Genomic DNA, 14,435 nt, shown 5'->3' with positions numbered 1-14,435 from the left:
TCTCAACTTGCGGCATTAATGCAGATCTTTCATGGATTTTCTCCTACTTTTCTATATATTCGAAGATTCTACGAATGATAGCGTGGATTCACAAGCAATTCACAGCTCAAGAAAGAAGAGAGAAAAACTGGTGAACTGAAAGTGTCTGAATTGGTGATAGCCGAAAAAAGGTAGGCAAAACTAGTTCAGCAAGTGGTTTTTGCCCCAGGAGACATTGACAGGCTCAAAACAATATCTGTGTTTAAAGATGAGGAAGGCCTACTACGCGTCAAAATCAAGTTGACAGAAAGGAAAGACGATGCTGATTTTATATCTCCTATTCTACTACCTAGCAAGCATGATCTTGTTGACTGCATAATTTTGGATTTGCATCTGAAAATGTGCCATGCTGGTTTAAATGCATTGATGTCTAAATTAAGAGAAACGCTTTGGATAATCAAGAGCAAAAACGCAATTAGAAATGTACTGAACTGAAGTATAAGGTGCAAGAGACACGAAGCCAGACCAATACAAACTGTTCCTGTGGTCTTACCAGAAAATAGAGTCAGATATGCGTCTCCTTTTGAAATCAGGGGAGTCGACCTATGTGGCCCCCTAATTTTTAATAACCTATCGAAAGCGTGGGTCATCCTCTTCACATGTGCTGTGTACCGCGCCATCCATCTAGAACTGATACAGTCACTTTCCACATATGGTTTTTTTCTTGGCTCTTCGAAGATTCTTTACCGAAGGGGAAGACCAAAGGTCATCTATAGTGACAATGGAACAAACTTCGTGGGAGCCGACAACCTATTCAAATCTATAGATAGGAACGCTATCGAGATAGAATCTTCAATAAATTGAATTCAGTGGTACTTCAGTCCCCCTGCTGCTCTATGGTGGGGAGGGTTTGGGGAAATCATGGTGAAGCTGATCAAGACCCTTTTGAGAAAAGTTTTAGGTAGATCTTCATTGAATCACGAAGAACTACAAAGTGTTCTTATTGGTTGTGAAGGTACTGTAAACTCAAAATCCCTAACGTATGTTTCCGAAGATTCCTATGACCTGATTCCATTGACACCTGCATTGTTCTTAGGTGAGTTAATAGAGGTGGGTGTTCCAGACCTGGATAATATCGACAGAGTAAACCTAAAGAGAATATTTCGTTATAAATAAAATCTAAGGGAAGCTTTAAGAAAGCAATTTAGGGACGAATACCTTGAAAATTAGTAATGCGTCCGTCCAAGGTTAAAGGTAATCAACGAATAGCTGTGGGAGATATCGTCCCAATTGAAACTGAAGGTGAAAAGAAGGTTCTCTGGCCAATGGGAAGAGTGACGGAAACCTACGTAGGAAAAGATGGGCACATCAGAGTAGCTCGTCTTAAAGCCTCTACCGGAGAGCTGGTTCGACCAGTTCAAAGAATTTTTCCTCTTGAGATGTCTTGTCCGGTGGATATAGCGGAATCTCCTGAGGGAAACGTTTCAGTAACTGATTCCTCGACTCGAAGAGTCATAACAAGGAGTTGCAGAACTGTAAAGATTCCGACCAGATTTTTTAACTGAATAGTCTCCTTCAGAACTCTTATAACTCTAATTGTCATAACTCTAATTTGTTGGTAGTGCATATAGTAAGTTTGACTGATTGTTTTGATTAATATTTTGATGTTATAGTTAATCAAAAGGAGGGAGTGTTACGCCCAGCTCTCAGGTATCATAATTTTGATCTAGCTGCACTTGTATGTCATTTTGATTTATGTTGCTAAGTTAACTTTCAAAAAATTTTACGGCTGGCAACAGCAATTTTATTTTTTAAGTTGTTTATTTTTATTTCTTTTAGAATTCGTTCTTTTTTTGGCGAAATGTTTTTTAACCTAACAGAATTCTTTGCCGACTGTTCTCTCTATATATGAAGAAAATAAAATATTTTAGTGTTGTGAAAAGAATTTTATTTAGTTGTACAAAGTACTTCATTCGTTGTTTCCAAAATTGAAATCTGTTTGAACGAAACATATTATTCCCTGAAAGCTATAACGAGAAACAATTCAACCATTATTATATATCTAAGCTTATTCCATTAATTTAATGATAGCGGTATCAATGTTAAGGATATGCGATGGAAGCCCTGTTTACTATTATAATACAAATGCATTAAATCATATGGCTTGAATATTTTATTTAAGCAAATTATTTAATAGTTTTAAGCAAATAAGGGTGTAAAAATAAACTCTATCAAAGCACGCCTAAAGAATACGCTAAAATATATCTAGAATAAAATTTGGAATCCATAAATAAAAAATACATTTTCAAATAATTTCGAGTATGAGGGAAACTTGAACTTGTTTAAAATAATTGCCCTTGTAACTGTTTCTCTTATATAACGTAAAACTTTTTTTAATATCGTGTGAAGTAATTTAATATACTATGTCACTAAATGAATAATCCCAAGAAACTGAATCGAAAAGATTAAAACTTCATTAATTTAAAAAATATATGATATATAGTAGGCATGTTTTGAGTGTCCAATAATTAACGTCACAAGTCATTCATGCCTGACGAGTCTTGAGAATGGGTTCTTATATTTGAACACTTGAAACATGTCAACTTTTATTACCCTTTTCACATTTTTTGCAGACAGTGAAGTTTATATCATCAATTATACTGTTCTACATTTGGGTCTTGATCATTTGTTTGAAAGACTTTATGCTCGTAAAAGTAAACATATGCATTTTAATACAATGCTCAAAACAATTAAAGGATATTGAGGGTTGATCCTGCACCTGGAGAATTGTTTGAATGATTGATACATTATCGACAGACGTACTAGGCTATATGAGATAAAAATGACATTAGTTTCGCGAAAAAAAAATGCGTTGTATTGAGCATTTAGGTACAAAAGGATGAAATACAATATATAAATATTTATATATATATATATGTATATATATATATATGTATATGTATATATAGAAGTGAAATAAATAAAATTAGTTTAATAATTTAATTTAAAGTAATTATGTTGAAAAAAAAGTTGTTGTTTTTCTTCCTACTATGTATATATATGACAAACGAAACAATCTGTGTGTAAGAAAACCAACAAAGGCCTATAGNTATAGCTATAAATATTTACGAATAAAAAAAGGTATTTTCTTAGAAGAAAATAGGCTTTATTAGGGGTTACCCCAGACAGCCAGCAACGTTCAACACCTTTAAGGCATTGAGTTAATGAAGTTAATAATGCGAAGATGGGGTATTCTATCACACTCCACCAGAAGAGCTCTTTCTAGTTACTGGAGAGTTTGTTGGGTGGTAGGCGTCCAGCAATTCGTCTGCCTAGAATGTCCTAAACATACTCGATTGGATTCATGTCCGGAGAACACGCTGGCCAATCCATTCGTATGATTCCTTCCTCCAAAAGGAAATTCACCAAGTTAGCATGATGTGGCATGCAATTGTTGCCCATTTACATGAAGTCATCTCTAATTGTTGCAGCTTAAGGGACTAAAATATGTCTCAGAATCTCATCCCTATATCGGCTACCGGTCAGAGTTCCAATTCGAATAATATCGAGATCGGTGCTCCCACCAATGGAGATTCGAGCACAGACCATCACTCTCCCACCACCAAATCTTAAACTTTCGTGCACGAAGGCAGGATGGTTTCTGGTTTCTAGTGCCACGTTTCCTCCAGATGAAAATACGCCTATTATCAGAATGAACAGAAAAACGGGACTCGTCAGAGGAAAAAGATATTGCGCCATTGATTTCTCCTCCAGTTCATATGCTCTTTTAGCCACTCCCTGCTGGCGCGACGGTACCTTGCTGTTAATATGACACACACCATTGGTCTGTGAACATACAGATCTACAGCGTAAAGGCGGTTTCGGACAGTTTGTGTCGAGACTCTGGTACCAATAATCGAGCGAAGGAGTCGTTGCAGAACAGTGGTATTCATATTCTCCGAGCCGTTAGCGTTAAATAACGATCTTTATTGGGCGTTGTTGCGCGTCTACTCTCTTGCCCTAATCTTCGGTCTGCATTTCCAGTCTCCAAAAAAAAAAAGGTTCCAGATCCTGGAAATCACACTTTCTTAAACTCGAATGACTTCTGCTACTTCGGCTTGTGTTTGCTCCCCTCTAACCAGCCAACAACTCTCCAAGCTTCTGATTCGGTCATTTGATTTCGTTGAGACATCGCAATTATAAAACAACGCTCTTACAGAATGTCGATCATTCTTTTCCACTTTGTTTTACATTAAATTGAAAGCCAAATAAAATTCGCGGTGGCTAAAGAGCCGTCTTCAACGTCAAACATAAAATTTGCATTCTGTGAAATTTGAAAATAAGAAACATTTGCATTTGTGACTTTCTTCTTCCATTCTGCGCACACACAAAAAATTACATATACCGTTATTTTTTACAAGACTTACAATATCCTTCAATTGTTTTGAGCAGTGTATTTTTACAGGATTCACGTGGTATTTAACACTAGAAAGACTGAAATTTAGTATATGCCTATATTGCCCATAAGCAGTCAAAATGACTGGGTTAAAAAAGAATAAAAAATGTGCAAAAATGGTTTTTTTTAATTAATTTCTAAATATTTTTTTTATTATTTACAGTTACATAACAAGTTATTCCTAAATATTTACAATAAAAAAATTATATTTTGTACAAAAAGTCACAAAATTCTAAGAAATTGTGTCATTATAAACATCATTGTTTTTCTAATTGAAATTAAAAAGCAGTCAAAATGACTTCCTCAGGCAATCTAGGGTAAAAAAAAAGTAAGAGAACTGCAGAATCAATATTGTAACTATAAAATCAAACTTTAACTTTAAATTAAAATTTTGAGACCAGATATTTCTAGTTAATGAAATTAAATGTTTTATGTTTTAAGTTTTTGTGCCTCCATTTCAGTATCTTAAGGAACTTACGAACTCTGTTTAAAAGGAGAGTATCGTATCAGATATATATAAGAAAGCAAAGAAATCATAGTACTAGTGGTATTTGGTGAGAAATTTAGCTTTTCGTAATTGAAGAGCATGTTGTGTGACATTTTATGATGAATTTGCGAAAATAAGTTTCAAAATGTATCGAAACATGAGGATGCCATTTGCAAATCATCTTTATCCAAAGAAAGCCATGCAACCTGAATATCTAGCAGAATGAAGAAATTGTTTAAATAATGAACCCTACAATAGACAATGTTTTTTTAATTTGTTATTCTCGAACATAGCATATTTCAATGTTTTTAAAATGCCACTTAATATTCAGTAATTCCTTCAGTTATAGAAAAAAGAAGTAACGTAAATTATATAAAACCTTGTGAATGTGCTTTAGAATTACTATACAATCTACAGTTTTTCAGGCACTTTTTTGTTGTTGTTTTTTTAAACTTTTTAGTCTAGAAGACTCTATTCAGTGCTGTAAAAATGATTATCCCTAAAATTTTGTATGTAGTTATAATAGGTTATGTAAATTGGATTTTAGTATGAAATCCTCCTGCAAATGAACAACATAAAAAACTCAAATAATATCACGTAAAAAGTTCATGTATTCACCGTAAAGTTCATGTATTTTAAAAGCTTAGAAAATCATAAATAATTTATAAATCGATTTTCTTTTCGAAGGAGATTAAAAAGAAAATCTTTACTCAGAAATCAGCTGAAAAATTGTCTATCGCCTAGAAACTATGATTGTTATTAACTATTAATACATAAACCTATAGAAGCAATGCCAGAACATTATTTAAATTTTTTTTCTATAGTCTGAACTAGGTTGCTTAGCAACAGCTTAAAATTCCTCTCTTGAATTAGTCTATGTGTTATCTTAAAATATTCATTTGCTTGGCTGTTTTCTGGGACCAAATATATGTAATTTATATATATAATATATCAGAGGGAGAAGCTCTCCTTTCCACTATTTCTAGTCTCCATAGCTGTAGACAATGTCATACTTTGTGGCGAGGGGAGTTCTTTCTATAGACAAACTATAGCTGTTTGTTCGGGAAATTACCTTTGCTCAAGCGAATTGAAAATCTATAGTCAAATGAGTTGAAAATTTCAGTAGTGATTATTAATACTACAGAACTGTTTCATAGGACCGATGAGCCTTATGCGTGATTATAAGCAGGGACCGTGGAATCAGGGGGTCGGAGGGAGCCCCCTCACTTTTCCAAAAGAAGGTGACACTTTCTGAAATTAAAATTTTTCACTCAATATTCGTGTAATTTAATTTACAATTTAAAAAAAAGATAATTTTTTGTGTTTTGATTTAAAAATATGTCTCGAATACAATTGAGCCTTCCTTGGTGAAAATCAAATAATCCCATCCTCTGGCAAAGGACTTACATCCCCATTCTTGACCGATTCTTGGTTCCATACGTCACAGTGAACAGAATTAAACTAAATACCGTAAAATGAGAAATAATATATTTATTTATATTTTTAATCTTTAAATGTTCTAACTATTAAATATCAACCTAAGTATTGAATCAATAATTATATTTAGGTTCCATAGATGGAGGAAAGACAGTTAAGAAAACCAAAATGTGCTAAATGTAAAATTCATGGCGTTGTATCCCGTCTGAAAGGTCACAAGCGTTATTGTCGTTGGAAAGAGTGTCAGTGTCACCCATGTCTTTTTGTAGTTGAACGACAGAAATTAATGGCTGCTCAAGTTGCCCTCAGAAGGTAAACATTTTAACTCATTATAGGAGACTTTTCACTCATTTTATTTATGGTTTAAATTATTAATTTGATTGAATTATTACATTAAATAAATTATTTATAAGTCACCTCTTTCATAAATTCTCGAATCGAAAGAGTAAGACTCAGAGGCAAATTTAATTATAGAGACATTCAATGTATCATTTCAAATGGTTCATGAAAAGTCACTAAACAATCCTGTTGCAATAAGAGGTTTTCATATGTACGACTGCAGATATTGATATACGTGTAATATATGTTGTTGGTTTTGCACAATTTCAATAGTTCGTACAAATATATTTTTAAAAATATAATTCTTCAATTGTGAACATTAAAAATTAATAAAAGTCGGTCTATGTCAGGATCCTGATTCCTCTCCCACGCATTTGATTGACTCCTTGACCTGAGGGTCAGAGGATGAAGTACACTAGAAGTGTCGTCCCCTACATTGGGGGTGGAGCGAGGAACTTTTTCTTGTGAGAAAGAGGTTTTTTTAGTTAGTATTAGCTGGACTATGAGAGAGAATGTCTGAACGAGAAGGGAGTAGTAGCGCTCTGGAATATTATATTCTGCCGTTCATGTATATTTTAATAGTTTATTGTAAATAATTATTTAACCCAGATTCATGAAATAAATAAGTTATACCATCAAATCCATGGTCATCATTTAGAGGATTTCATTAAACGAACCGAAAGAGAAATGTCTCACAGTCTAATTAATAAAAATCTCAGAAAAGTTAACAATAGGAAGGAAAGACTCCATTGATAATCCAACATAATTTTGATTGTAACCATCAATAATCTTCATGTACATTATATTTTTTGATGGTAACCAACATAAGTAACCATCACACCAATCTAAGAATTCGGACTGATTTATGATGGTCCAACATAAGAATAGCAGCTTGTTTTGATGATTTGTTCATGTTAAACCATCAGAAACTACCATCATAGTTTCTTAGAAATCAAATGCTGTAACTATCATGAACCACCATCACCCCAATGTAGGAATTTGAACTGATTTATGATAGGCCAACATAAAAAAAGCCCACATTGTTTTAATGGTAAATTGCTGCTGAACCAAGAAGAGTTATTATCAAAAAATCATATAAATGCATTGTTGTACCATTACGAATTTCCATCATAATATCCTAGAAATCAAATGTTGGTATGATCATGAACAACCATTATCTCAAAGTAGGAACTTGGACTGATTTATGATGGTCCAATATAAAAAACCTAATTGTTTTGATGGTATATTCCTGAAAACCAACAAGAATTCCCATTAAACGTTCATGAAAATGTATAGTTGGAACCATCATGGATCATCACGGATCATCATGGATTGTTGGTCCATGATAGTCAAACTTCTCTTGATGGTTAACTATCAAAGTTTTAAAGTGAATTTCGTAAATTGATGGAAGTTTGTTAGCATATCAAAAACCATGAATACAAAATGTTGGATGATGGTGACTATCAAATGTTGCACTGATGAAGGTTGCCCTTTGAGCTTCCGAAACACCTGTCTGTATTTTATAAATATTTTTGTGCTCTTTAACGTTGTTTGCTTTAGTTTGTATAAATGATGTTGGACCATAATGGGTCACACTGAAACTAACATAAACCATCAAAATTTTTTGATGGAACCATCAAGAATTTTGATTTAGGTAGGCAAATTTTCATTTTTAAAAATCTTTTCATTGTTCTTAATAATGGCAGTTGTAGTGCTTTATTTATGTGGTATTAGAGCTACTCAATGGGCTATTGGCGACGGTCCGGAGGATGATTCGAAAGAAACGCTACTACAATTTTGATCCTCTGCAGAGAGGATGGTTATTCCGCTTTATAGCTTAACGAACTGTGCGTGAAGTGGATCATTTTACTGTAGAACAGTTTAACCAGAACCGATACCGCGTACTCTTGGTTTCTATTTGATTAAGCATTTGATTATTCGGTAGGTAGGTCAAAGTGGTCACCTACCGATTCACTGACCACAGCCAGTGATGCTTAACTTTGGTAATCTATTTGAGACCACGTTTTACTTCCATTGTGCGACTTATTGTTTCCAATAAATCTTGACGCAGATTTTTACTATTTAAATTTCATTGAATACAATGTGAGGGTATTAATGGATGTGGTATACAACTAAATCATTTTAAAAAGTTATTTAAATATAGTATCATCCACTTTTATAATAATATAAATGCTTTTATTGCCCTGAAATGTAAACAATCGACATCATTTATATAGGATAACATTTCTTCTGTTATCAGACTCATGACTGTTGGACTTTTGAATCCAATCTAATTACCTTTTCAGTCCAAATTATATTTTATTTCATTACCGTATTTAAACAGCCGATCCGATTTTTGGGACTACTAATGTTCAAATCCGTAATTTTGAACCCCATCCAGAAGATAACTCCTGGAAGAAATGTGCCTTGATGGAGGACTTTTTGATAGAACTATTTATACTTTTTGATAGGCGTTACATGGAGAAGAAAATCACGAAAGCTTCCCGTGGTTAACCTGGCGATAAGAGGACTCTAACCCATTATCTACCTACCACTGAGGATATTTTATGCTAGCACTGTGGTCGGTGCAAGCCCGATGCGGAATTCGTATCGACCAGCCATTACAGAGATTCGAACCCGGTTCACCTCATTGGAAGGCGAATTCTCTATACCCTGAGCCACCACTGCTCGGGGTGGTATTACAGTGGAACCCTAATTTTACGTCATCATGACTCTCATTGCAAATTGGAGCCTAGCTCTCTTCATTTCACTGTATTTGTTACCAGATATTTTGCCTCTCCCCATGTCTTTCTTATTGTTTCACTTAACTAGCTCCAAGTATATTTAGGTTTTTCTCTTTTCCCATTTTCTTGCGAATTCCAATCAAAAACTTGTTTCATTTTAAAATTCCCAGAACATGACCAATCAATTTACGTTTTTTAGTTTTCAGTTTCGCTTTTTTAGGGATTGCTGCGCTGTTAATTTTATGAAACTACTTGATACTCAAGATTTTTCTTAAACTGTTGTTAATAGGATATTTTTCGTGTTATTTTCATGGTAGCGCCATGATACATTTAATATTAGTTTTGAAGATTCTAATTTTGTTGAATTTGTTATATTTTTTCAGAATTTATTGAGAATAGAATAATTGCTTCGGGCTTAATTTAATCTATTTAGTTTATTTTCATCAGTTTCTCTTTTGTCGTTAATTATACTTCTAAAATACGTAGAACTGTTAATCTCTTCTAGTTCGCTATTGTTTTCGAATATGTAATTAAATTGTTTTCAAAATTTTATGTTTATTTTGGTTGATAATAAGCCTCTTTTTTCCGTGCCGCTACGTTTAAAATGTTTGCATGTCTTCAGTAACACAAGTCAAAATTAAGATAAAAAAGGTTCCATCTCATTACCTTTATTATTATCATCTGATGTTTCCAGTGATGCTTAACTTCGGTTTATGTTTGTGGGACTCCAATAAATCTTTTCATTCAATACAAGGCAAGGCTATTAATAGGTGTGTTTTAATATTTAACTGTTTTCTGGTTTTTATAATTACTTGGTCACCTGGTGCGGTTTTTATAATGCTATGTTCATTGTATATTTAGTTTTGGTGCTATGTAAATGACATTTGTTTTCTTGCTGCTTTGGGAACTTTGCTAACTATTTACCGCTTAGTTAATGATGTAAACGTTTCATGTGGACACCATCATTTACAATACATGTTCGTATATTAGATTCCAAATGTATTGTCTTGGCCTAACATCTATAATTTACACTGATGTAAGAAATTAAGAAAATTTGTTGACTTGGTCGATTTTCTCTAGAACTACTGGACTGATTTTAATGAAATTTTATATGTACATACATTAATACAATACAAAAACAAATATCCATTCAACAATTGTAATATACAAGCATGATTTTGCATAACACTCGTTGAAGTCGGAAGGTATGAAACAGCGGTTGCAGAATAAAAAAAAAATAAAAAAAAAATAAAAAAAACAATTGGGTTAATAGGTGGTGTGATATCCTCTTGCAGATATACAGTCCTTGCAGCGTTATTCCATACTTGAAATAAGGCAGTTTATCATTTCCTGTGGCAATTTCATACCTTTGGACTCCAACAAGTGTTACGCCTTATCATGCGTGTGTATTACAATTGCTGAATGGTTATTTGCTTCGTATTGTATCTATGTATGTACATATCAAATTTCATTAAAATCGTAATTTCTTACACCAGTGCATATTACGACCATTCTTCTATCGGAGCTCTGAAAACAGCACATCTGTGCATTTACACCCGTGCGACGCAGGGTCAATCTTGGGGTTGTTTTATTTGAAGGCCTCCTTTGTTCGATTCTTCTACTGATAAGATGTGCATTTCCAGACTTCCCCGGATGGGGCAGGGTGGGGTTAAATTAAATTATTGTCATCAAATTTCCGGGAACATTTATATATGATAAAATTTCTTCGGTTATCAAGCATCCAAATAATTCTCATTAAAATTTTCTGAAATTCTGATTTGAGTTAGTTATTCTGAAATGGCAAAATTCTATTTGGGTCTGAAAAATAAGAAATCCTTATTTTGTTTAGGAATTGATTTGCTCTAAATTTTATTGAAATAAGAGTTACATTAAAATAGTTATACTACTCTCTTAAAATGAAAGAGTGATTTCCCCTACTCAAAAAAGAGTGATATTCTTTTAACTCAAATTGAGTGAAATACACCTTTATTTGAGAGAAATTCTTGCTTTGCCTTCACTCAAACTTGAGTGGTATTTATTTAAGCAATATTTGAGTGCTTTTCGCTCAAACTTGAGTGATTTATTTATTATTTAATTGTGTGCGAGTTATAAGCTGCAATTTCTATCGTTTTATTTTAAAAAGCAAACGATAATAAATCTAAATAAAATTGTTATGTTCTGTGATCTAAATAGATTATGTCTTCGCTTTTATTTTGCGCTTAATTTTTTTCTGGAGAATATGTCTATTTTGAATTAAGAAGAATTAATACAACTTTTAGTTCACAGCGGTATTTTTGAAGAGGACGCTGTTTTGCTTTTTGGTAAGTAGATATAATTTGTTGTTTTTATTTTTAAAATGCTTTTATTTAGAATGTGTTATATACACATTCCAATTAAATTAGCTGTTTTTCAGCGTTCTTAAATAAAATACTATTCATTTAAATTATTTGTCAAAATTTTTTTTAAAATTAAAGGTGTTAAGTGTGGATGATTATAGAATATTAAAAAAATCTGATTCCATGCTTGAATCCTTGTCAAGCATGTGGTGATATATTATATCTGCAAAGAGTTTTGGAATTTTTTCAGATCTCATATTAAAGTTTTAACATTTTATTTTAATATAATACATTTATATCCATGTTTCAGTTTTTTTGATGCATAATTTTGTTTCAAAACATTTGTGAATAATTAATTTCATAGCATTCTGTACCTCTTTTATAAAAGATATTTACGAAATAATTTATTGCTCATACAGTCTATAATTGCTGTTATTTAAATTGTTTTCTATTAATAAAGTTGACTGTCTTTAATTTATGAAAGTTCACATTTGCAAGATCCATTCATTCAAATCTGTATCTTCAGATGTTCGATGCATTTTATTATAAATATATCATTAAAAAAAGTGGAAAATATCATATATAAAAAAATTAAACAGTATTTTGAATTTTTCTGTTTTTATCCTGTTTTTAGCTTTTATTTATTTGGAATTTAGATTTAATACTATTTTCGTATTTCATAAAGTATTTATCATTTATCACATTATACAAACTATTTTTCCTTTGTTGCTAGCATAAACTTTCTTACCACTTTTCTTCCAGTTCAATTTTCGAGGCTAGATTGAAAATTGCAGAATTAATATTTAATTAAAAGTACAATGCTAATTAGAGTATTTTAAAATACAAATAAATTAGAATTTCACAATAGTAACAGATTAAAAAATAATATTTATTACGAATATTTATTATTATCAATTTGATTTTTAATATATATATNATATATATTTCAATATTCATCTGTATTCGTATTTATTATAAAATTTGGTATGAATTAATGCATGTAAGCTATTTTAACGCTATTTTTAACCACGTGCCAAATAACTCCATTTTTTTTTCTTTAACAGCAGTGAACCAATGTCGCGGAGGCGAGCAACATTACCCACTATATACTGTCACAGATACCCGTTCATAGGGTGAGGCAAAGTTTGCGTTTATAGTAATTTATTAAGAATAAAAGAAGGGGCATAAAAAATAATAGCTACAAAATAAAAATTTATCCCTTCCAGATTTAAAGTTGAAAAGAGCGTTATAAGGCTAATTTCAGTGTAAAAGCACCCTCGCTTCTTCCTCAGCGATGCACTCCCTGAGTGACGTCACGTTCGCTATCTTACGGCTTGTTCCGCACTTCTCTAGGAGGCTTTGGGTGAGCCATATTCACAGAGCACACAACAGACAACAAAGCATACAGAGAGGGAAACATCCATGCCCTGAGTGGGATTCGATCCCGCGGCCACAGACTTCATAGTCAGGCACGCTGACCGCAACGTCACCTGGCCGGTAAACTCCATTTATAGATCCATATACAGATTATAGATAGTATTTTATATCATTTATAAAAATTATTTTTTTTCTTATATTCCAGTTCTCAGATAGTATTCATATTCAGAACAAGTTCCTTTCAGAATGTGTAGTAAGATTTCCTGGTCTAAGCATATTTAATAGATTTTCCCATTAATTATATAAATGTGGAGGGGCAAAACTGTAAACGTGCCAATTCTCTAGGTTTTTAATAGTATAGTTATTTTAACTGTACATGAAAAGGATATATATCGTGACCGACGGATTACCACTACGGTTAAATCATATGATACATATGATTGAGAGAACAGAGACTTCCTTTTTTAAATTTATTTCGATAACTGAGAAAGGATTTAAATTCAAGGCGAATCGAGAAAAAAGTGTTGATGAAATTAACATCAAAATTTGCAATATCATAAATGAATTTTTGTCAAATCAAAGAGTACCGTCTTTCTCATTAAATTGAAAATAAATTAAAATTTAGACGATTTCCTTTAAAATTAAGAAAATTGTTCTTAAATTTTATCCGTGCATTCCCTGTATAAAAGAACAATTACTTATATTTTGCACAGTGTTAAAAAATTTCTTTTTCAAATTTTAAAACGATTTGTTTTAAAACAAAATTATTTTAAATTTTATTGAATATTTTAAAAGTTATAGCTAAAAAAAGTAAGACAATATATATATATATATATATATGGTAAGNTAATTATATATATGAGTAATAATATATATGAGTTCAAAATGAAGAATAAAACAAAGAAATATTATAGACATATGAAAAAAAAGGGGGGGGAGTAATAAGTAAAAAAATAACAGGCAACTGTTTAAAAAAAGGATGAAATTTTATTTAAAAAACCGGAAAAAAAAGATATAATCTTTTCATCAGCCCACACGATTATATCCGCAAAACAGAGTGCTTTCTGATATTGTATTAATAAAGCCAAAGCAAAATATAGTAATACAATGGTGTGAGGAGCACTCAAAAATTTTTTTCATAAAAATAACAACAAGTAAAATAGAACACAAAAAGTAAAAATAAGTAAAAATAAAAAGTAAAAACAGAAAATAAAATGAAAGAAAAAACAGCATAAAAATGGACTATGAAGCGGGTAGCGAAATCAGATCAACTTACATAG

General features: G+C 32.1%; 2 protein-coding genes across 2 annotated transcripts in view; both read left to right on the top strand.

Moving 5' to 3' along the window:
- The window catches only part of LOC139427045 (doublesex-Mab related 11E), a 52,507-nt gene that overhangs the window by 25,641 nt on the left and 12,431 nt on the right, over nt 1–14,435 (top strand). The window contains exon 2 of the mRNA XM_071187528.1: nt 6,490–6,671. Coding sequence (XP_071043629.1) covers nt 6,499–6,671 — 173 coding nt within the window. The 5' untranslated portion in view covers nt 6,490–6,498. The remainder of the gene's footprint in view (nt 1–6,489; nt 6,672–14,435) is intronic.
- Nucleotides 901–1,544, top strand: LOC139427095 (uncharacterized). Its single transcript, XM_071187739.1, has 2 exons — nt 901–1,075; nt 1,210–1,544. Exons 1-2 carry the CDS (start codon nt 901–903, stop codon nt 1,542–1,544), a joined length of 510 nt encoding a protein of 169 aa, XP_071043840.1.

Source organism: Parasteatoda tepidariorum, chromosome X1, assembly GCF_043381705.1.
Source record: "Parasteatoda tepidariorum isolate YZ-2023 chromosome X1, CAS_Ptep_4.0, whole genome shotgun sequence".
In the NCBI taxonomy this organism is placed as follows: Eukaryota; Metazoa; Arthropoda; class Arachnida; order Araneae; family Theridiidae; genus Parasteatoda; species Parasteatoda tepidariorum.
This window is presented reverse-complemented; position numbering and strand designations above follow the sequence as displayed.

Coding starts and splice junctions, on each gene's coding strand:
- LOC139427095 (XM_071187739.1), top strand. CDS start 901: ATGGTGAAGCTGATCAAGACCCTTTTGAGAAAAGTTTTAGGTAGATCT. Junction 1,076..1,209: donor GACACCTGCATTGTTCTTAG/GTGAGTTAATAG, acceptor CTTGAAAATTAG/TAATGCGTCCGTCCAAGGTT.